At 39.2% G+C, this 25,194-nt stretch overlaps 1 protein-coding gene across 3 annotated transcripts in view; it reads left to right on the plus strand.

Moving 5' to 3' along the window:
• The window catches only part of hcn4 (hyperpolarization activated cyclic nucleotide-gated potassium channel 4), a 95,251-nt gene that overhangs the window by 54,323 nt on the left and 15,734 nt on the right, over nucleotides 1–25,194 (plus strand). For all 3 annotated transcript variants that reach the window (XM_077563019.1, XM_077563020.1, XM_077563018.1), the window contains 3 exons: nucleotides 1,709–1,927; nucleotides 19,014–19,160; nucleotides 19,402–19,642. In XM_077563019.1, coding sequence (XP_077419145.1) covers nucleotides 1,709–1,927; nucleotides 19,014–19,160; nucleotides 19,402–19,642 — 607 coding nt within the window. The remainder of the gene's footprint in view (nucleotides 1–1,708; nucleotides 1,928–19,013; nucleotides 19,161–19,401; nucleotides 19,643–25,194) is intronic.

Here is a 25,194-nt window from a genome sequence, read left to right on the forward strand (position 1 = left end):
CTTCCTCCTACATTCCCAAGTCTGTTATGAGGACAATTGTGATGGGAAGACTTCCCATATATTCTGTTCCTTCACTCCGTCATACCAAAAGCTGTTTCTAGGAGTTTGCTTCTCTATTTTCTAAGCCCATTCAGCAACACGAGAGAAACAAAATGTTCGACATCCTCTTTCATTCGGATGTCCCTGAGCTGAGCGACAAAAAAAGATGCACTCTAAATCCTGCGAGATGGAAACATGAAGCCTCTCATCCGGCCGCTCTTTGTTTTGTTTCACACAGTAAACGCTGTTTAATTAATTGCAATAACTAGAAGAATAGTTCTCAGCATGATGGAATAAAAAAATACATCTTCCGCTTTTTGCATTCCAGTCTAGAGCAACTCCACCGATTACTTTTAGTTTTGCATCAATTGATAGCTACTTCAGTACTTTATCTTTTTGTCTCTACATGCGTAGTGTTCTCTGTTCCATCCTAACAGCTTAACTTTGGTGCCATCTGGCCACAAGATAGTTTGCCAATAGCGCTGCGGAACATCCAGGTGTTCTTTTGCAAATATCAAACCTGTCGCAGTGTTTTTTGGGACAGCAGTGGCTTCCTCTGTGGTATCCTCCAATGACATCCATTCTTTGATAATGTTTTAGTTATCATAGATTTGTCAACAGAGATGTTAGCATGTGCCAGAGATTTCTGAAAGTCTTTAGCTGGATGCTTTTGCAACAATATGGTTAATATAGTTTTGCTAGTGTCTGCTTTCAAGTAACTTTATATAGTGTGTTAATTTGCCATTTTTTCAGAAGCTGATACTAATCAGTGCATCCAACAACACTGCAGCTCTGCTTAACCTTTGGCTTTGACTAAGGAGTTTTTAATTTAATATATTGATGCATATGTATCATGGCTTTGCTAGCTACTGCTACCATTCAACATTGCATAGTGCCTTTATGTGCCACTTATCAGAAACTGAAACTAATTTGTGCATCCAATATCACTGCAGCTCTGCTTAGCGTTTGACATGATAAATGGTTCCAAAAAAGTACTTTATGTGATTTCACACTTGAAAGGTGGGCTGGCACTCCAGACGCCCACCTGTATGGATATAAGCAATTAAAAAGTCCCAAATGCCATAGTATGTGCCCTTTACGACACCATTTTTTAGCCTCTTTTTACAGTAGCTTCCCCTATTGTTGCAAAAGTGGCGCTAATAAAACGGCTATCTCTTTGGCTTTTTTCCACTGTGGAAATTAGCTTGGAAGCAATTTAGACATGTCAACCCCCAGGAGAGACGCCTATTGATTGACCATGAACTACCACAAGGATCTAAAGAGGGTAAAAGAAAAAATTAGAAGGGGTGGGGGTGGTGGGGGCATTTATCTACAAATGAGAATACCCTGCGAGAAATCGCATCTTTTCTAAATGGCTGACCTACTTTGCTGCCATGCACGCCAGTCTCTCCCGTGTGTGTCACGCTATATTCGCCTGTGCTCGGGCTTCCCTTTTGCGATTTTGGGCCCAAAATGTCGGCTCGGCGTGTTTGCATATTGAGACGTAGCACTCTGCCAGCTGCCTCAAGTGGACATCTGCCATTGCTCTGCGTCTTTTAAGGAGGCGTGCTGGCGAGCTGTCAAGACGCCCGGCTGACATTTGAACGCGGCGTCGAACGGATTAGCAAGATGGCGGCATTCATCTTCTGTTTGTTTTTATCTCCCGCAGAACGACACGTGGGGACAGCAGTACTCTTACGCGCTGTTTAAAGCCATGAGCCACATGCTGTGCATCGGCTACGGAATGTACCCCCCGGTGGGCATGACCGACGTATGGCTGACCATCCTCAGCATGATCGTGGGCGCCACTTGCTACGCCATGTTCGTGGGCCACGCCACCGCCCTCATACAGTCGCTGGACTCCTCGCGGCGGCAGTACCAGGAGAAGGTGAGTCGTCGAATTCCTGAAAGAAAAATTGCTATGACGGTGAACCTAGCGAGGATGACCAGATTTTCAAAATGAAAAAGCGGGTCACTACAATTTCACTGAAAATCAAATATACGATGAATTCTCACCAGGGACTGTTTATACCAAATTTAATCGCTAGTCAATCTGGTGGTTGTGTTACTAATTTAGCTAATGCTAAATCCTATCTTGGTTGACACTTCAACAGCTCTTAAAAAAACAATGCACTCGCCATTATCCAACCTTATTTTGCTCGGTCCTGGCTGTTTTTAATGCTGGCTGTGCCGTTAAACTAGTAGGTCTGTTTTTCCCATAATTCTTTGACACGGAAGAAGGAATTCGTTTTACTTCCAGTATGACAAAAACACACCTATTAGCGATTAGATATACGGGACTGTCCTGCTTAAAGTGGGACGTCTGGTCTCAAGTCAAGTCAAGTTTTGTCATGTCATGTCATGTCAAATTTATTCATATAGCCCTTAATCACACAATAAAAATATCAACGATATCCCCTGATCGAACCACAAGAGGGCAAGAAAAATAAAAAAATAAAAAACACCAGGGGAAAAATGGGAAACCTTGAAACCGGACCGCAAATGTGGTAATCCCCTTTCCAGGATGATCAGGCTGCAATGGATGCTAAATGGGCAACAATTTACATAGTTTGTGATACTAGGTAGTATACTATTTAGTTTGTCTCAATATGTGAACCACCATTAGTAAAAATCTGCGATTTAGAGAGACCTTATATAAAACTATTCTATAAATTGTTATACCCTTCCCTTTTACCCTACATTCCTATCCTCAAGGTTTGTAACTCACTTCCCAAAAGCATCCACCTAGTCCATGAAATGGTACAAAGTGTAAAGTATCGTAAAAGAATTGTTAAAGTCCACTTGTGAGCTGAGGCAATCAAGTCAAGCACCATTGAAGCAATCAGGGTTCAAGAATACGTTTACACTATGATCCTTGCAGCCACAGCAGCCTCATTTGCCCGAAACATGGTGTGCAACGGGTTTCCGTGTTCAAGTCTTGCAAAGTTTTTTTTCGCGGTTTATCACAGTATCCGTGACGGGCCATGGGGGGGGCCGAGGGTTCCAAGTCTTGGAGGCTAAAAGACACTACGTTTCGGCCCACGGTTTACCACATATGTTTACCGTCTCGTCACTTTCTGATGAGGTCTTTCACATTTATTTGGTTCTGTTAAGGCTTTTTATGGATGCAACTTGGACACTGACGCCGACTATTAAGTACCTTCTGCGCATGCTTGAGAAGTAATCCCCCTCCATACCATCAGCGGCGGTAGTCACTCTTCCTCATTGTTAGAAAAAGGCAACCGGAAAGCTCTCGACGCGGGCGGGATATAAAAACATAAACAAGCATATCTTTTTCACAATTCACTCACAATGTGCTCCCAAGTGAAGCACACCGTCAGGCTCTATGGAGTATCGTGTAATATGAAGGGAAAGCCAGTATCTTCAGTTGCGTCTCCATGTCTTGCCATAGTTTGGCTTTCATCATTTGATCGACACATCCTTTAACAGTAATGTAAATACAATGCTGGTCTCTCCTATTGTGATGAATTCATCGTCTACGTCTTCTTTCCGGACAGACATTAAAATTACATCCAAATGTAAAAGGAGATGAGTGAAATTGTTTAGGCTTTCCATCACTTACTGTTTTTTCATATTCCTCACTTCCTGTTCTTGTCCCATGTACTGATTCCCTAGCTCAGTGGTTCTCAACCCTGCTCAAACCTGTTTTCTATGTCTCCCTCAGCCAACACAGGTGAGGGTTGTTATCAGGCTCCTCCGGACCTTGGTGATTAGCTGATCATTTGAATCACCTGTGCTGGCTGAGGGAAACATGGAAAACAGGCTGGATAGGGGTCCCCAAGGACCAGGGTTGAGAAACACTGAGCAAACTAACAGCCAATCAGAGTGATCAAATGTCGCAATAGTCTGATGCCAATTCAACATGTTGACAGCTCTAACGTTACGAAGGTGATTCTACACATTAATCAGATGGCGCATACCGACGTCGGAACACTTCCTGACTTCCAACGTCAGATTGGTGTATCAAGGCCTTTAACTCATTCACTCCCAGCCATTTTTCGATGAAACAACCCCCTTTGCTCCCGGCTGGATTTACTGGATTTTGACTGATTTTGCAAGGCCCACAGAATATTGTTCTATTGCTATAAAAACATGGAATCTACCAAAAGAAAGATTTTTATTTCTATCTGTTTCCGTTTTGCAGCAATTCGCATTATAATATAGCTAAGTTTCATTATTATTCACAAACCTGTTTAAAACACTAAAGGAAAAGAGCTTTTTTTTCAACATGGCCCTGGTTGCTCTCTTATGCTCTGCTGCCACCTGCTGTTCGTTTTTTGTAATAACAACCATTGCTTTAAGTGACCTATTTAGGTCTGAGGCTGCACTGAAGCCTTCTGTATGCTCTAGCATTAAAAAAAAAATGACCGTGGCAATATTTAAAATAGAACGTTTTTATACGTTTTTGGGAGCAAAAGACTTAAACATATGGCTTGGCTTTTGAAGACTTGTTGGAAATGCATCTCTCACTATGGACCACTTCCAAGATTTGACATGCTCTATTGCGTGCTGTCAAGTTTAGTTGCACTCATTCTGTATTACTATAGTCAAATAGGTTTCTCTTGCCTGCCCTATCACATTTTTGGAGAGTTTGAAAGTATCACTAAGCATCCATGCCAATCATGGCCTGTGACAGTTTCTCAGCCTCATCTCTCATAACCACCTAGTTTCGTCCACGCCGGTCTGAAGTTGGACCGTGAATCTCTAGAAAGATGCTTTGCTAAGCAGCCATGATCTTTCCATGTGGGCGAGCTCATGCGGCGAGGAACCCCAGCATTCCCACTTCAACGCGGTGTGGGGGGGGTGGGGGGGGAGAAGCCCTGACAGCTGGCTCATTGAAGCTGCCTTGCACAGGCGCCCGGCGTGGGCGATAATGAGCTGAGCTGCCGGCCTGCCACATTTCTCGCCGTCTGTGGCGCGTGGGAGACAAGAGAAGGGAGGGTGACCTGGGTTGGATGTTGCGCTCGCTTATATTCAAAGAGGGTGGATGAGAGGGAGTGAAAGAGCTTAGATGATGTAATAGGACTTTCAGGTAGTTTAGAGTGGGTGTGTTAAATGCTTCACCTTCACACCCAGGCTGACTAACGCCAGCAATGCTGCGAGTCTGAAAGGTGACGTAGTAATAGCTAAGTCGAGAGCTATTGTTTTGATCAGACGTATTGAGGTCTTGCTTAGAGGAGGAATCCATACATATCCATACATGTGGATAAGTAAGTTTCTCAGCAAATAACAAAGTTAGGTTTCACAGAAAAAAAACTAACTTTTTATGGAGGGTCATTTTAATATCATTCATAAACAGCTGGCATGTTCCAGCATCCATCAACTCTCCCAAAGGCATCTTTTTCATTTTCTGGGTTCACCCTCTACCTAAAGATCCTCAGGAAACACTCACGCTCCCTCGCAGCCTGCAGACAGGTTATTTCTGCGGCAAAGCAATTAAATTTTAAGATGGCGGGTTTTCCCGTTTATCTTTTTCGCACGCTTCGGTGATAAGACGCTCTCTGCCGTGCACTGCAAGGGATTTTTTGCCACTGCCGTGTTACGGAATTGAGAAGGGATTTTGTAAAAAAAAAAAAAAAAAAAAAAAGAAGAATGCACTGTAATTAATTCAATGCTTAAAAATACATGAAAAGAAGTAGAAGATTTATGAAATAATAAATATATGAAAATTAACTATACATAAAATGTGCGTACAAACTATGCAACAACAAATGAAAAACAGTCAAATGTGTAATATTAATAATAATTTGCAAGTTTGTTTATATGTGCAATTAAATAAGGATTATTTATGGTTTTACTTTTCAACAAAAGATCAATCCCAGCTGTGAATATTGTTGCATTTGCTTATGTATTTCCCTAAGATAGTAAGTAAATTCATTAAATTCATGTAGCATTTTTCACAGAGGGAATTCACTCTGGGCTTCACATAAAATGCATAAATACAAATAAGAAAGAAAAAAAAAATCTTACAGGATTGCCTGCCTAAACTTCTTCAAAATGTCTTCAGCTCAAAAATAGTAGTCACACAAAGTGGCCATTTTTCTCCATTTCATGAAGACAGGTGTCTGTTTCGAGCCAGCCTGAGGGCTGCAGAAGGAGGTCATGTTGTATACACTGTCACGCAGCACAAACAACACATCATCATTCACCATGGATGAGGAGCACTCTAACTCTGCATTTCATCAGCCGGGCCGAGGGAAAACATCAAACCTGATGCCCGCCAGCATTTATACATATCAGGTGTTGGCCGAATAAAGATTTTCTTGTCATTGACTACCTATCATGACACTCAAGTCGAAGTTAAATAATCGAAGATGTCAGCATTGTGTTTTCATTACAATACAGCGGTCCCCAACAAATTTTGAACCATAGACCGCTTTCATGTTCTAAACTAATGCTTCGACTGACTGACATAGAGATAAAAGCAAGTGATTAAAAACCACACTGAATAAAGTTGTTGTAGTTACTGGAGCCCTGCACATATTTCTCTTTACCGAGCCCGTCTTATTTTGTTTTCATTTGTTTTAGGTGAACTAATGAATACACACATACACGCACGCACGGACATACGCACACACGCACATAAACATACTCACCCGCATACAAAAATAAATAAATAAAAAGAGAGCCATGAAGATCGGTAAAATTACCGAATGAACAATACTGAGCTCTCCAGAGAGAAAAAAAAAGAAAGGAAGATGACTTTGTCTTTTTGGTTCAAGAGGGACCAGCATTGTATGATATAACCGTTAAATGGTATGCCGACAAAGGTAGGAAAGCCAAACTATGGCATGACATGGGGACGCGACTTTACGGATTTACTTTTATATACGATACTGTGCAAAAAGCCGGAGGGTTTCAATCACGTGGGAGGACATCGTGAGAGAAAAAGTAGCCGGTATGCAATGTTTACGTTTTTATATCCCGCCCCTGTAAAGAGGTTTCCGGTTTTCTTTAGGAATAATAACTACCGCCGCCAATGGTATAGAGGGGAATTCTCGCGCATACGCTGAATGTACGCCAGGGTCCGTTCAGTGTGTATTTACGTCATTTTTATACATAATGTGCCGACGTCTGCCGTCGGTCACTAACCCTAACCCGACGTCGGATTGATGTATCTAGGCCTTAAGACAGGACACCAGAAAAAGGCAATAGGTTTTCACAATTTGCATTCCCGTATGAGAGAATGACGTCACTTGGGTGCCATGTCACGTTTCGACCACATGAAAACTAACAAAGGAGAGAGGAGAGAGATTCGCTTTTTCGAGATAGAAATCCAGTCACGATTTGAGTTTGTGTCAGCTAAAGAAAATATTAGGGTTAGCTGCACACTCTCTGCTGTTGACAAAGTGTTATCTAGCTTCAAAAAGACTACCAGTACGCCAAATTAAAAGAAACAAAAATAAGTAACATATGGATCGCCGCACATTTAAGCTGAAAGAGAAGACACAAAATGCTGCGTATGAGGTACCCAAATGTAATCAGTTTATTTATAAACAATGTGCATTATAAATGTTAACTCTGCCAGGAAAATATTAACAGTTAAATATTTCAGATCAAAACAGACTTCCTTAAAAAAAACATATTCATGTTAAAAGAATTCTAGAAAGTCTAATATAAAAACAAGTAGCCTTTTATGCAATGTGAAATTCATAAACACTTCAAAAATAAAAATACTAATAAGTCCAAAAAAAGTTGCCTTTATTTTATTTGCAATTAAAAAATAAACTTTATTCTTAAATGTCACTGTTAGAAATATACTTCCAATTAAGTATTATCAAAACCGGTTGTCAATTTTATGTTAAGCTGGATTGTTGGCATCTGTTGAATGTGAGTAATAATGTAACTTGTAATCTTTTAAATTTAAAGTAATCAGCTATGTAACTAAGTTACTTTTCAAATAAAGTATCAGTAACGTAACCAAGTTATATATTCAAGATAACTGTGGCAACACTGATTAGCAATTAGTCAACTTTGAGCTTTACATGTTGATGCAGAGGATTAATGTCAACTTGTTGACTAATTGACAAATCGGTTCGTTCCCTTATATAAATACACTTTTTTTGTGTTGTAAATACACGCAAAGTGACACTTTTATTATGAAATTAGCGACATTACTTAATTTTTATACAAACATCACTACAGCCAGTATCAACTAGAAACACGGTAATCATCCCAGATGTGGTAATTTGCAATATAATGTGGTGGATGCTTTTCCCTAATAGGCCATAAGACCATAAAAAGGTGTCCTGTCATAAGCATTTAATACATGCTAATGAACTTACAAAGTCAGGCTCAGGGCGAGCACCGGGATACATTAATTCTAACACCCGTAAACACGTCTTTAACTGCAAATACTGTGAGAGGCATTAGAAGGACGAGCAAGTGAGGTGATGTACTTATATAAAGAACATACTGTATATATAGGCTGGATAATGTGAGGTCTTTATTAGTGTCATTAAAATAAACACATGCTCAAACTGGATACCTCAGCCGAGATAAAACAGTTTTCGCATACTAGCACCTGTTCTCAAAATTCACGTCATCTTTTTTTTTTTTTGTATCTTATAATTTCTAAATATTTTCCACCATTTATTGGGCTACTATGTATTTGATGCATCTGCATAAGCTAATGAAATCCAATGCAAGATCTAATGTTTTCCTACAAAAGTAAAGAGCCTCAATTTTGATTGTCGCTGCGAGAGAGGTAATGCACTAACAATATTTATTATTGCCGTTCATCATACTGAGAGCATTTTTATATTTATGATGTCAAGATTTGTATTTCTTCTATTGCATCTCATTGGATTGTGATGAAGTTATGGACTCCATTTTACCTTGGCGCTCGTCACTGCGAGGATTAATGGTTCAAGTTGGTGTTTTATGCAAAGATATTGAAATCATTTCCAAATTGAAAGGCATTTTGCATGTCTTGTGTGGCATGATGGCTGAGAGGTTGGAGTGGCCGGTAATTGGAAGATCGCAAGGTTGATACCGGAGCCACCAGTCGGTCCCGATGCTGCGTCATCACGGTGAATTTCCCTACTGTGGGAATGGGAGGGATGATCTTTTTCATTTAGATTACTTGCAGACTAAGAATATTCTTTCTTCATATTGCGAACATTCTAGTTTATTTATTCATTTTGCTGCACTCTTGTTTGCCTCGACTAGTCTACTGTATATTTTCCTCTTTTTTTTCTTTTTTTCCCTTTTTTTAAAAAAAAAACAAATAAATTAAAAAAATTTAATAAATGTTTTTTTTGTTTTTTTAATATATATTCATATATATACATTCTACTGTATATTTTCCTCTTTTTTTTCTTTTTTTCCCTTTTTTTTTTAAAAAAACAAATAAATTAAAAAAATTTAATAAATGTTTTTTTTTTTTTTTATATATATATACATATATATACATTCTACTGTATATTTTCCTATGACATGCTAATTGGCTGTTAAGAATGATGACACATGCATGTTAGGTTAATTGAATAATCTAAAGTGTCCGTAGGTATGAATGTGTGATTGTTTGTTGTCTATAGTGTTTATATGTGTCTGAAACCGTGGCCAGTTTAAAACCTCAACCGCTGTTACAGGCTGTTCTTTTAAGAAACAGATGTTCGCGGTTCTACCATCTCATAGCACGCCATGCAGGACTAATTTTTGAACACCAACCTAAGCACACAAAAAAATAAAAAGGTTTCCATTTTATGATGACGGCGTATTAGGGCTACGTATAAATATTTTTTTTTAGAGGGCGGGGGCCAAATCTGCCAGTTTATAAAGTGGCAAATTTGCCACTTTAAAAAGTAGCAAATTTCCAGGGAAAATTTGGAGTTTATAAAGTGGCAAATTTGCGAGTTTATAAACTGCCAGATTTGCAAGAAAAAACTCGTAAATTTACGAGAAATACACATAGCATACTACTCGGATGTTTGCGCCGATACTTTTCGATCAGGGTTTCAAATTTGCGAAGGTCCACACCCTGAGGATCAAGCATTTAAGTTAATTTATAAAAATAAATATTTACCACAATTATTATTTACACATTCATCCATTTTTTTTTTTTTTTTGTACAAGTAGCTAAGTTGATGTGTCGAATGCGCTGCTCTGTCATTCACTTGCAATTTACCTAAAGTATGCTCGCTTCTGATTGGTTAATGTTTACTCAACTTAGCTGCCGTGTATGACGAGTAAAGTTTAAATTAAGAATAAATCCGTCTCCATCTTGCCCGTTCATTTTATAAACAATGTCGTATGAACCACCAACGGATCCTCACATTAGACTATAACAACGCCACGTATATTTCTTGTGAGTTTTTTTGTCGCAAATCTGCCACTTTATAAAGTCGCAAATTTGCCACTTAATAAGCTTGCAAATTAAAAAAAAAAATTCTCACAAATTTGCCACTTTATGAAGTCACAAATTTGGGACTTCATAAAGTGGCAAATTTGCGAGTTTTTTTTCTCTGAATATTGCCGCCGCCCTCTAAAAAATATAGATTTATACATGGCCCTAATACACCGTCATACCATCTAACTTGTGTCGCAGCTAAATAAAATAAAAGTTTCCCATTCTTCTGTCTGGAACATTTGGAGAGAGAAAAACACGTCTATGAAGGAATCTCCTCACTTTTCACATGGAAAAGAGCAGCAGACGAAGGGGAAGAAGACGCTCAGCTCTCAAAGATGGTGAAAATTATCATCAGAAAGCGACGGTATAATCTTTCCTGAATAGAATTCTATTACAATATGGCACCGGGAGATAAATGCCCGCGCTGTCAGAAGCGAGCAAGCCGGCTTAAATGGGCTCTTAAATAGGAATCAGGCAGCCTGTTAACTGTTCCACAAAGTAAGAGCGCCCGGCAATCACACGGAATACGAAAAGAGGGGGTTGAAGTGTGGCCCCCACTGAGATGAAAAATAGCATTATTAGGTTCATTTTCACTCAGCTAAAAATACATGCGGCTTGCCAATCCTGCGCCGTTTGTAAATAGACATTCATGTACACAAAAGGAGGCTGTAAAAGAAGGTAAAACTACTCATCCTTTGACCGGCACATAATGAAGAGGGAATAGGAAGATGTTTGAAGAGCCACATCGTCACCACGTGGCGTTTTGTAGCTAATGATATTTTAATAAGTGTTGATATGAATGTATTTTTATTTTTACATGTATTTATCAACGCGATATATCACAAGTGATTCGCATTTCGGCAGGGAATACGTAAGGTAGCTATCCTCGTTAGCGCAGCTGCCTAAGTGTTTGTTTAAAAAGCTAACAACATCGTACTGTAATCTTACGGGTAAAACAATGCTATGAACAGGAGTGCACATACGTCAACAATTTTGGTCTGGTTCTCAAAGGAGCACTAGAGGTTGTTACTTGCTGGCCATTTTTCAATGACCTTATTGGTGAACTTAAAGACATAGGGCTGTATTTTCGTGCCTAGCAAAAAAGTCCAGCGCCAAGTGTAGTCTGTGCACATAGATGGAGTTTTATTTTCTTTTTTTGTATTTTGCTAGACTAGCACGGATAGAAGAGTGCATTTTTGCATTGTTGTGTGCCGTTGTGGGAGGGAATGCAGCCGACGCCTGGCCAATCAAAGTGGCTCCCCTCTTTAACTCATTTGCTCCCAAAAACATATAAATACGTTCTATTTTAAATATTTTAACTGTCCCTAAATACTTATTTATACGTTTTTCTTGATTATTTTTTTTATCTGACGGCCAATAAAATATCCATGTAAAATCATGTTAACCTCAGGGAAATATTTGAAATTTTCAGTTAACGTTGTAAGAGCTGCCGCTGACCCTGCAAACTCTTTGCACCTTTTGTTTTTCTTTAAAAATTAAAACAAAGATACATGAAAGTTTAAGGTACTATGATATTTAATTGTTTAAGTTTTCATTTTTCATTAATTGTTTAAAGATATATTGATGCCCTTTGAGTGCTCTTTTGTCTAAAATTACTTATTCATTTATTTTTAAAACGTAATTTTTCAAATCTGAATAATTGTTTAATAAACATGTGCTATAAGACATTTCAACAAAGTTAAAAATTGGTAAAAGTAAACAGACACCAATATTTTTTCCCCTTTTACTGAAAATGAATATCGGCTCCAAATATCGGTTATCGCTCTCCTTTACTACAAATAATCGGTATCGGTGCTGGTAAAAACAAGACTAAATAATCTCTATTAAATAAAATATATATGAAAATGTTCCGGGCCTCTATCCTTTGCTGTGATTGGCCAGCCTCCCTTTTGAAGGTACATCTTTGCAAAAAATATTGAATCCCCCCCCCCCCGCCACAGGATGGCTTCATCTTGTAGCGGCCATGCAGAGGAGAATTCCATCTGTGCAGATTGGGGCCACAAAATGGCTGCACACGTGCACAGGGTGTGGCTGCCATTCCGGATTGTCTATAAACCGGCGCTTATCTTCATCTATGAAAATGGAAATGTATGATGGGAAGGGGGAGGGTGGCTTGTTTGTGGAGGTGGGCGGGAAGTGTGGTGTGTGTGTGTGTGTGGGGGGGGGGGCTGCAGAAAGAGCAGATAATCTCCCTCATTTGTGTCTTGAAACTCATGAACGCTCTGTCATACTTGAACTTTCCGCATCAGAGCTTTCATATGTGATATGCTGAGCTGGTGTTGGATGACGCTGAAGTTAATTTGCTGTCCAAGAGGGACGCCATCCATTGAGTGGCATGTTGAGGCACGTCAGTCCCGAGCGGCTTCATCAGAAATTGGACATGCTGCCCCTCCCATTCTGAAAGTCTAATTAACACTTGGCAATTAAACATGCTTACTTGGGAAGGAGTGGGAGTTTGATAGGCAACCTCAAGATGAGCTCAACAGGCTCTCGAAGGTCGGATGGGGGAGGTGGGTGTATTGGGCCGGGGAAGGAGGGGGGTGCATCTAGCCCACCAATCATTTACATAAGCAAAAGTCATGTGATAATGGTTGCATTAATTAAGCATTTTTTTGCCCCATATAATAGGTTAATTATGTATTTCTAATTTTGTATTTATTTATTTATCTTATGAAATAATTTGTTAGTTTGTTCATGTAAGTTATACGATCAAACATATTGGTCCAAGAAACAATTTGCAATGAATAATTTCAGGTATATTTGTAATTAAATAACTGGTGAAAGCATCCATATAATTAATATATATACATTTATTAAGAAAATGTTTTACTTCAAATTGATCTAAATAAAAATGCACATATCTCCAAATATTATTTTATTTGTATTTTTTATCAAAAATGTGCAAAAGTGTATTTTTTTTCCAATCACAAGCATTTATCTCCATGTTTTTAAATCCAAAAGAATATACTGTATTTTTAAATAAATAAATATTAGCCGTGTATCTTACAATTATTTTAAATCAAAACATGATGCTCATTAAAAAATTAAAATGTATGTTAAAATTAGTCATTAAAAAGTAGGTACTGTATTTCCATTTTATAATTAAAAAGCATGTCAATTTCTAAGAAATTCAAAAACTGTGGATCACAAAATAGTTTCCAAATCCATCTTAATTCAAAAAAAATCATGCAGCACCTTTTTTTGTAAAATCAACAGCCATGTATCTCTTATTTTCTAATTGAAAATATGTCAGCAGTTTTTTTGTTAAATTCAAAAGTATATACAGTACTGTACCAAAATCAAAATAAACCTTTTTTTTTTTAATGAAAAAGCACATTTTAATTATTTTAATTAAAAAAAACAAAACATATACTGTATATCAAAATTTCATTTTGAATCAAAAAGCATTGTCTATTTTTATAAATAAATTTTAAAAAAATAAGTATTTTTCTATATATCAATTTTTTTCCCTATCAAAAAAGCGAAAATAAACTGCAAAAGAAAATGCACCCAATTTTCTGGACTGATATGATCCTTTTATAAAACAAATTTAAAAAATTGGCCAAGAACGCGTGTCTGTAATCCACAGAGGATACAATCAACCCAAGGACACAGCTGTCAACAAGTTGAAGACCTTAAGTCTCATTCTGCCTTACAGTAAAAGCCGCTCGCTTCTCATTAGTCCAGACCTGACTGATGGCTGTAATTTAACACGTTTTCATTCCTCAGTCTGCCAGGCAGTGTTAACAGCCCAGTCCCAGGACTGGTAATGTGCCCACAGGGTCCTTAAGTTCAATCCAAACTTTGGAAAACTGTATATTTACTTCATCTATTATTATTATTATTATTATTATTATTATTATTATTGCAGTATAAAAACCAAAAATAAAGCAAAGTATTGTGTATGTATGAAGTGGTCCATGACAATTGTAATCCATTGTTGCCCATATGGATTTATTATTCATTTAAATCGATCATATTCATCACTTTGATGTTATGCACTTGTTTATTAAAAAAATGGCATTATAGATGTATAGTAGAAAATGATATGAATTGGAACAAGCAGCCAGGAGTGGAGTCCTAAATGCTGTACTAAATAAAGGCACTACTTCATGTGCAGCACTGTCTTAAATATACACATCAATCTAAAAACAAAGCCATGTGACAGTATTTTAATGAGGCCTTTGTTCCTGCCTCCGACTTTTGACCGAGCCACGCAAGGTTAGCAAGAAGGTGACAGAGCAGTGGGGGGGGAAGTAAATGTTTAGAAAGTATAATCAAGTGGCTGACATCTCTCTTAGGGAATGAATTATTCACATCTCATTTGGACGACAAAAAACAACAACAGCATTAGCATGTACATGGAGAGCTGCACGGGACAGAGTGGATTGGGGGGGGGGGGGTGCGGTGTCATATCAAAAGAAAATAAAGCATTTGATGAATCATTTAGGATTAGGTTTAGGGTTATTTATATGCTGTGTAGTACAATAATATTATTACACTACACTAGTCTATTGTATATCATACTATCACAGGTGGGCATTCCATCAATATTATTGAAAGATTCGTCAATCCGCAATGACGAACATCTATTTTGTTGGCGATTAACGATCGACGGGAAACTTCGAAAAAATTGACGGACTAAGCATTGTCGGAACTGGGTTTTCATCTGTCAGTGTAATCATCAATAACCAGGTCAGTACCAACGGACCTTTTCAGTCCATCAACGATGGACGCCACAAATTATTTTAACGGGCGATTAATGAAAGCCTTTACCGGGGGAATTCCAGTTGCAATGCAGCAGACACATCCAGGTCAAAATTTAGTAGTAATACATTTAATAATAATGCATATATTTGTGGAGACTTAGGTCAAGTTGTATTTTACAATTTAAAAAATATGCAGAATTTCACAAGTTGCTTCATTTTAAAGATTAGATAGCTCTTAAGATGAAAAGATAAATGTCGAGCTGTCACCGATGTCTTACAAATGCAATTATGCCATCTAGTGGCAGAAATATGACCAACACAAATCAATATTACACTCATTTTTTACAGTAAAGTACATATTTTAAATTTTAACCACATTTTATGAATTATTATAAAATTACTACCTTATTGCCCTCTATAGCTATAGAGACTGAGGTATGCGATGGTATGAGGTAAGTTGCAACGTGAAGGTCAAAATCCACTATTTCAATCAAAAATATGTATTCTAAGTGTATAAAAGTTCTCACTGTTAGATTATGCAGTGCGCACATGTATATTATAGTGCACCGTGTAGAACGTTCCCGTCACATTAGTAGATTTGTCCAAGTGGAGTGTGAGAGCAGGGACGGCCGCGCGGGGTGGCTGCGCGGGAATAAGCTCATTTCCTGTCAGGCAGGAAATCATCTACTCAGCTCATAGGTCGCTTTCTTTACATCTGTCAGCCTTCGCGCAGCGCTGATTAACATACTTGGCCAGTGGCGTGCACTCGAAGGGATTTGAATGGGAAAAGCACGGGGACATTGTCTTCCGTTGTAAGATGAAAGCCAGGGGTAAATGCATTTATTAGATGCTGACAGTATATTTTCTCATGAATGTGAATGAAAATATAATAACCTCCGCCTTTGAAGCCTCACATCCTCGCGAAGACCCCGCCGTACTCCGGCAGCCAATCGGACGCCTGCAATTGTTTTTTTTTTCCAACGCCTTGCCATTTTCCTTTCATCATCACATCAGTAAAGTAAATTACCCCCGTGACACAACCCATTCATCCAACATATCTATGAAGTATTTCAGTTACTATGGCCCTTGTACATTTATTTGCCCGAGAGTTGCGTCGTGCTTGTGATTTCATATGCATTGAGCGTCTGATGTATCTACAAAACAACCTTGATAGCATTCCAATGAAGTTCGAACGTTGCTTAAAATGTAAATAATAACAGACTATGATGATTTGCGAATCATTTTCAATTAACTTAGTTTTTTTTTGTTTTTACAAATATTCCCTCATTTTTTAATTTGATACCTGCAACGTTCCAAAACAAAAAACGTAGGTGGAATTATTTCCCATTCTTGCTTAATGTACAACTTAAGTTTCTCAACAGTTTGGGGTCCCTCTTGGCTTGTCATATTTTGCTCCTCATAATGTGCCACACATTTTTAAAGTGTTGCAGGTCTGGACTGCTGGCAGGCCAGTCTAGCACTCACACTCATGCTGACGTGACCCTGTTTTTTCCCCCTCCCCCCTTTCTCATGTTCTCTTTTGTTTATTTAAGAAACTCGTGGCTCTAATTATCGAGCCACCAGGTTTCCCATTCTGTCTCCCTTTGTTGGTCATTATTCTTCGTATTTCTCGGACGTGTTGCGACTGTGAAGACAAAAGGAGGGAAGGCCAGAAATGAGGGTGACCTTGGAAAAAACATTCTTCACTATTAGGTGTCGCCAGACTCAAATGGTTTGACAACCCTTGTCTTAAATGTTCACCTTCCTATAGCTTTCGTGACCGATATAATATAGCGTGTAGGGGGGAGGTCTACCTGAAGTCATCTGAGCAGTTCACTGGAGAGTTTGTCAGTGATCAAAGCGTACCTCTAGTGTCAGTTTATGCATGCTAAATTTCTTGTTCTTTTTTTGGGTGTTTTTCTTTGGCTGAGGGTCAAGGATGTACCTGTTATTATTCCCCGAGGGGCTCGGCGGCGCGCTTTGATGTGCATCTTGGCTTCTCCCGTACACACCGTCATGCTTTTGTTCTGAACAAACAGCATAAAGACTAACAGCACCTTTAACAGACTGAGACTCTGTGATATGTCTTTCGGCGTGTGCGCTGTTTGAACGGCTGTGTTTCTTTGATGTCAGACACAATACAAGAGCTGGATTTTGTGTATCATTTCAAGGATTTATTGGGTTATTGTTTGGGCTTATTATGTCCAAATAAAATAAAATAAAAATTGTTGAATTTTCTACTAATTAACACATTCACTTGGATTCCTTATTGCTGCTAAAGGGGAAAAAAAGTATATTTCTGAAAGTTTTTTTGGGGGGAGAACACGAAAGTTTTGTTCCAGTCACGTGATCCACAATGTCATTTTCCAAGTCAAATTGTATGTTAAAAGGTCAAGTTCCTGAAATATGGGCCAGTCTCGTAAATGATTGAATTCCCTTTCCATACATACCTGTTCGGTGAAGATCGACCCAATAGTTCCTGTGTGAAATTGTGAAAGTCGGTGGGCCGTAGCTCCCAAATCCGTGCACCAATTTACCTAAAATTTTAGATTGAGTTTTGTGCCATTACTATCAACAAGTACACCAAGTTTCATTCAAATCAAAATCTGCTTGGGTGATTTGCATTGAACGACGTCTATCAAATTACAGTATATTTGAGCCCTTTGAAATACAATGCAACCCATCTTCAAAAACTTTTAATCATTTATTTTCATTCATTTGTAAAAGAAAAAAAAGACTATATAAAACAATATTCATATACAATATTCATCGTTGAATGAAAAGGAGCAGAAAGAAGACAATTCTTTCTATTCCACACATTATATACATTTTATAAATTTCTGTATCAATGCCAAAAAATGCAACCATATTTCTTTTAGGTTAACATTTCTTCCCTGCTCTATGTTAACAAGAGTATGAAAATATTGTACACTTTATTATAAATTTAGATAAAAAATGTGCGATTAATCGTGAGTTAATTATTGAAGCCATGCAATTAACTATGATTAAACATTTTGATCGACTGACACCTATAATATAAACATTACACCATTGTATTATCTCCTGCTACATATGAAACCCTACCAACTACTGTATTTTAATTACCGGTGCTACAACATATATTTCCACAGTATTAAAAATTAAACATTAAAAATAAATTTAAATTAAAATTACATTAAAAAATTTTTTTTTTTTAAATCATACAAGTGTCCCCGCGACCCTAGTGAGGAAAAGCGGCCAAGAAAATGGATGGATGGATGGATCATACAAGTGTATTAAATTCAACTAAATCAAATCGTTCCACTTTGAAATATATTGATGTATCGTTATTAATTTGTCTTTAATTGGTACAATATATCTTAGAAGGAAATGGCTCCTTTCTTTTTTTTGGTCCTTCCTCGGGTCTCCTAACGGCCTCACGACTCTGGCTGGAAGTGTTCGGTTTAGGTGAACGGTATGGGATTTTTTTTAATAGGTTTTATGTGAACTAATGAATACACACACACACTCGCACGCACGCACACACGCACACACACATTCTCACCCACATACAAAAAAAAAAAAAAGGAGAGCAATGATGATGACATGTCAAATCGGTAAAATTATACCGACAATTTCATTCAAATGTTTGTAAAATGACAAAAAAAAAATGTATTGCCTCATCCCGTCTCAAACTGAGCCGTACCATATCGAATTGAATCCTAATCACACTGACTCGAACCGAATCGAACAGTTCTTGAATTGTTTCGCATCCCACATATCGAAAACAGTATCAAATCCCCTAATAACAACCAATACAACATATTGAACCTCAGTCACGACTTGGTGTCCTTTCATTGTCCTGATTTTTGTCTCTCTGGGTGTCCCCACAGTACAAGCAAGTGGAGCAGTACATGTCCTTCCACAAGCTGCCGGCAGACATGAGGCAGAGGATCCACGACTACTACGAGCACCGCTACCAGGGCAAGATGTTCGACGAGGAGAGCATCCTGGGGGAGCTGAACGAGCCGCTCCGAGAGGTATGGGGACCGGTGCGCCATTATCCACGCACCCGGCATACAGAAAATAAGCCCGCCCGCTGCATGGCATTCCCCGCGGTTCACTTCACATTTGCTGACATTTTACCTTTACAATGGCAGTGATGGAGGATCTCAGGAAAGGAGAAACAAATGTCAATGTTTTCTGTAATATCCTTTCCTACGTGGAGTTGTGTCAGGTCATTGCCTTATGTCAAACATTGTTGCTCTCTCCGCCTCGCAGGAAATCATCAACTTTAACTGTCGGAAACTGGTGGCCTCCATGCCGCTGTTTGCCAATGCCGACCCCAACTTTGTCACCTCCATGCTCACCAAGCTCAAATTCGAAGTGTTCCAGCCCGGGGACTACATCATTAGAGAGGGCACCATCGGCAAAAAGATGTACTTTATCCAGCACGGCGTGGTCAGCGTGCTAACCAAAGGCAGCAAAGAGACCAAGCTGTCGGACGGCTCCTACTTTGGCGGTAAGCAGGCTGCTTTTTGAATAATGGCCATTATTTGGCTCATATTAACTCCCTTTGAGCTTCCGGTGGTGCGTTTTTGTGCGGGTGTCCGTCACCTCCCTTAAAAATTCTCCCTCATGGTTTATGCAAGACTTTTTCCCATTTCATTCACATCACAAGCTGCTTTTTCATTGTAGGACAAATCCTGGTGAATAGAACACATCATGTCGCTGTTCAAATGAAGGAGTACACATTTGAAGGTCTGCTAGGTCACTAAGATATGCCTTGGCGGTGCCTTGGCTGGCTATCAAGCACTAGCTTTACTGAGTCTACGCTGAATACTGAAGTCCTGTAGATGGTGACGATTCAAAGTGTTGGAAAAGCAAATCAAAAAGAAGACGTTTTAAACTGATGTGGAGTCAGATCGCTAATGCTATAAATAATAGAAATTTGAGGGATAAATCATCTTTATATGATTCGCAGAATTGATTGGGAGCTGCCAATCGAAGCCCAACTCAGCACAACTAACGATAGCTGATGACATGAAGTCAGGTCGTTTAGAAAAAAAAAATAGAAAATGATCTTCAAAAGATTGAGACAAATAACAGGAATGATACAGTACTGTACCTACAGTAATTTCTGGACTATAAGGCGCACCTGTCTGTAAGCCGCGCTAGCTAAATTTGGGGAATACTCGAGTTTGTAACACATATTAGCCACACCCGACTGTAAGCCGCAGGTTCTTTAGTGTTACCGCACCGGGTTCCATAATGAGGGCGCAAATTGTCTCGCTCTCGTTCTGTCTCTCATACTGTATTTGGGTTCACTTGGTTTGTTCACACTTTGAAGGTTTTAATTTTCTACCCAAATTATTCCTCTTACTAGGCAGTTTGAATGACGAGTCAGCAGGAATAGGCAACTAGTATAAAGATTAATTTTGCAGTTGGATCGCTGCTCTGTATCATTTCTAAAATATGCAGCGGAAAAACAGCACCATCTACTGTATCTATCTAATGTACTGTATGTGAGTATACACACTGGAAGTTTGCCAAGGTCGTTTTACACTTAAGTAGACTTCTTCATCATGGTCACATTATGTGTGGCACATAACGCGTGCGGGGCGACTCCTCCGCCATCTTGCCCTCACCAAATACCGATTCATTTCATATCATTTAGACGGCGCTGTTAAGTAATGAGAAATGGCGGTGAGGCGTTTTTAACGGGGCGCGCGACCCGACTTGCGGAAGTTTAATTACGCCTCGGCTGTTCAAGTTCGTCTGTGTGCCCTCTCGCTGGGGGGTTCCAGAAAAATAATGAAAAGATGGCAGGCAATCTCTCGCTCCTTCTTTCTTTCTGCGCACATGCAGAAAAAAAAACTAATCAACATTCTCAGTAAACATGGCCAAGCCTCTTTGTGAGGCCAAAAGATGTTCTTTGCCTTCGCTTCGTCCTCGTCGAAGCTATAGTTCAAAGTCAAAGCAATGTTGCGCCTTCATAGTTTCTGCAAACATTAATCTCGGTAATGCATTCGTCTGTGTTACAGCATCAGCACTGACACTAAGATAAATGCCTAAAGTGGGGTACGCACGTAACGATTTTCAACATCTAAATCAATTTTTAAAATGCACGGAAGAGGGCCAGTGAAGAGAGGGGAAAAAACGTTTGGCAGGATTATCACTTTAAAGTGAGAATTTGACTTTAAAGTGAGAATTCTGACTTTAATCTCAGAATTCTGACTTTATTCTCAGAATTCTGACTTTATTCTCAGAATTCTGACTTTAAAGTGAGAATTCTGACTTTAATATCAAAATTCTGACTTTAAAGGGAGAATTCTGAGAATAAAGTGAGAATTCTCATTTTAAAGAGAGAATTCTGACTTTTAAGGGAGAATTCTGACTTTAATCTCAAAATTCTGACTCTAATCTCAAAATTCTGACTTTTAAAGTGAAAATTTTGACTTTATTAGTTATACTATTATTCTGACTTTAAAGGGAGAATTCGGAGAATAAAGTCAGAATTTTCATTTTAAACTCAGAATTCTCGCTTTAAAGCCAGAATTGTGACAATTCTGACTTTAAAGTCAGAATTCTGACATTAAAGTCAGAATTCTCACTTTAGTGAGAATTTTGAGAATTGAGTGAGAATCCTGCCAAACTTTTTTTTTTTATCTCTTTACTGGCCCTAATCCTCATCCGTAAAAATGTGAGACTCCACACGTGAAATAAAAAAAACATGTGTACAATCGCAAGTCTCCACCACAAACCGGAAGACTGTTCTGTATTCCTTTACGCTACGTGTCTGCCAAGTGTGTTCAAACAGTGATTAGTTTTACTTTAATGTAGTTTGTTTTAGTCTCATACTGTGTATACTCAACTGTATCATGCACTGCAGCGCTGAAAGACCAACTCACTTTTTTTTGCTCTAAGTCTTGGATCTGCAATTATTCCTCCCCCCAACACTTTTATGCATTTGACTCCCACATTGTGTGTCTATGTCTGGCAGTGCCACTCCTGTGGGGGGGTTGTGAAGGGCGAGGGGCGGGGAGGCTACTGAGGTAAGCCCTAAGCCACAGGGAGTTTGTTACCAAACACGGGTTAGTCATTCATGAAATTAATTGGCGGGATCAGCACGGGGAATATGTGCACACGCACATTTCGCTCTGACTGTCACTATCCGAACGAGTGGGAATTGAACGGTGACTAAAGTGGCATTCAGGAGAGAGCAGACCTCCACCAAGGCTGAGTAACTCAAATGTGGGTCCTTACCAAACTGTATGTCTTATCGTCACTAAATATTACAATGCAATGTTTTTGTTGTTTTTACCATTTTTGTGTTGTTATGTTTTTACGATTGTTGTTTTTCCTAAATCCCCTTTTTATGATGCTGGCCACCTCTGCTAAATCATCTACATGTCTTACACTGTTTGATCTGCCTTTATCTAGAGCAAGAGTGTCCAAACTTTTGTTTAAAAATATATTGAAAGAATATTAAATAATGTATAATGTCATTATTGGGGGGGGATACGCCACGGCTTTCTGTTAAAGGTGATAGTTTTGGCTTTTTATTTTTACGGATTATTATTATTATTTTTTAGGTTTTGATGCTGCCCGAGGCTCTTTACCCCACTAGAATAGATTCGCCCCTCCACTGAGCAACAGTTGTATCACATCTCCACATTCAGAACCAAATCAAGAGCAAACTGCACTAAACTGAAAATACTGGATTAATTAATGTGATATGTTCACGAATCTGACCTTGACAAGTGGAGGAAACGGAATTTTCTTTATTCTCCACATTGTTATGAAGAAAAATGTGTTACTACTTTAGCTGTATATTTACTTGTCTTTGTATGTCTCACTAACTTTAATCAAAGATGGCAAATTCAGGTCCAGAAAGTAATACCCGTGCCACAGTTTGGCTTTAGCCCCTCGTGCTAGCTAGCTAGCTAGCTTCCTAGCAGGTAAACAAGCACCTGGGGAGATAGCTAGGGAGCTAGCTAGCTAGCACCTGGGGCTACAGCCAAACTATGCCAGGGTTTTAACTTTTTGGACCTGGATTTGACACCTCATTTTATAATGCTGTCCTCTCAAATTGTATATATATATATATTTTTAATAGCTTTCCTGCCTTTATCAAAAGTTATTCCAAGGATATGCTGCGGGCCGCTAAGAAATGGATGGAGGCCACGAACAGCTACCGGGGCTGTAGTTTGGTTACCACTGATGCATCAATTATTTAGGATTACAGTGATCCCTCGCTATTCCGTGGTCCACTTATCGAGGATTTACTATATCGTGTATTTTTATTTGGGTCCCCAATTAATTTATTACAGGGTTTATCTTGGGTTGTACCTCGCTATATCGCTGATTTTTCAGAAATTATTACTCTCACGTCATCAGCATGTCGGCGAAGCCATGTTAACGTAACTCATTCATTCATCGAGACCCTGAATTATTCACGCAATTATGTACTCAGCAGTCTGCTCTACTTTGTTGGCTGCTGGATAAGCTTGAGCCGGAGAGTTCTAATGTCTAAAGTGGACACGACATGTCCTGGACGGGAGCGTCGGCTTGGGCACCCAGCGATCCTGCCGAGAGGGGGAAATGTAATGTGACTGCAGCGCTAATGCCGAGGGACACATGAAATGCTGCCAAGCCTGCTCTCTGGATGCTGCTGTGGGCTCAGGAAGACAACATGCACACCCCCGCGCACCCTCTACCCTCATCCTCTCGTCTGCACTCAGTATTGGAACACTTATCTGAACAGCATCGCCCGTCTCGGCGGCCAGCCCAAGAACCTTATTGTGTGACGTTGTACTTCATCTTTTGTTGGCTGCGGTAATTGTGGAGCGGGGGGCTCGGTGACCTTGTGTTATGCCAGGCGGAAGTGCTTCTCAAATAGCTGCCTTTGATTGGATCTCAAAAACGCCTCCTTTTCGCTATGGGAGTAAGACGTGACATGTCGCCACGCTCCGCATGACGAGTGCGGAGGAATCGGAGCTGCCGGGGTTTCATGTTGGCAGAGCCACTTACAGTGAAGACACCAAATGTACTTGGGCGTGGAGGTGGGGGCATCGGTGTTATTTTTGCTTGATTATTACAGTGGAATCTGAGGTTCCGTAAATCCGTTTGTAACCTCATAAATCGAGGTCATGTTTCCAATTGAAATGAATGGAAAAATTTAACCGTTCTGAGGGCCACTGGAAATGGACAAAATGACCTAAAGTGGTGGCTTTAAAACCCGTGGGCAGTATTTTATTTTGAAATGGCTTGGTCAGAACCAACAAAAAGCCAAAAAATGGTCACAATAACGCCTAGGGGTTAAAAAATAGAACGATAAAAAGCTTTTCCCTACAATCCAAACAGATCATGTAAACATCCAAAGCAAACTATTAAAAGCTAATTAGCTTCAGTGGGAGATGATGGGAAATTGAGTGAGAACTTATATAATGTTGATGGGGAGTTGGCTGACTGCACAACTGTCATCTTTTTAGATTTTACTCACCGTGATGAGTTCTCTGCGACGTAATCTCTCCTGAAGTGCGGAGGTAGGGAACTAATAGGCCTTCAATCCCAGAGTGCCGAGCCGTGTTGTAAAGCTGACAAATGGCCGCCCTCTTCCAGTGAGTCAGTGAGGCCAGGTGTAATCTTCCACCAGCTAAGATCTTTGCCTGATTTATTCCGCAGCAACATCAACTTAACATGTGGTACGCCTGCACAGTCTAATAGAATCCAATAATGGATTTGTCAAGTCAAATATTTGAATACATCCGCACTCTCATATTGCAGGCTCTCACTTGAGCCCAAACTTGTAGTTCATACATCAGTGAATCTCTGTCTGACTTAAAAAAAGAAAAAAAAAAGAATTACAGCAATTTTCATCAAGCATCAGTTGTACTAGAAAACAGCTATCATTAATATTGAATTGCTTTCCAGTAGCAACAATAACAAAATTCCAAACTAAGTACGGTATTCATTTTTCATTGGGACAAAAAAAAAAAAATGGGGGTGCGCCAGAAAAATACTGTGCAATAACAGAAAATTACCCTGTCGTAAAATATCTAATTAGATTCA

This window comes from Vanacampus margaritifer, chromosome 4 (assembly GCF_051991255.1).
Source record: "Vanacampus margaritifer isolate UIUO_Vmar chromosome 4, RoL_Vmar_1.0, whole genome shotgun sequence".
Lineage (NCBI taxonomy): Eukaryota > Metazoa > Chordata > Actinopteri > Syngnathiformes > Syngnathidae > Vanacampus > Vanacampus margaritifer.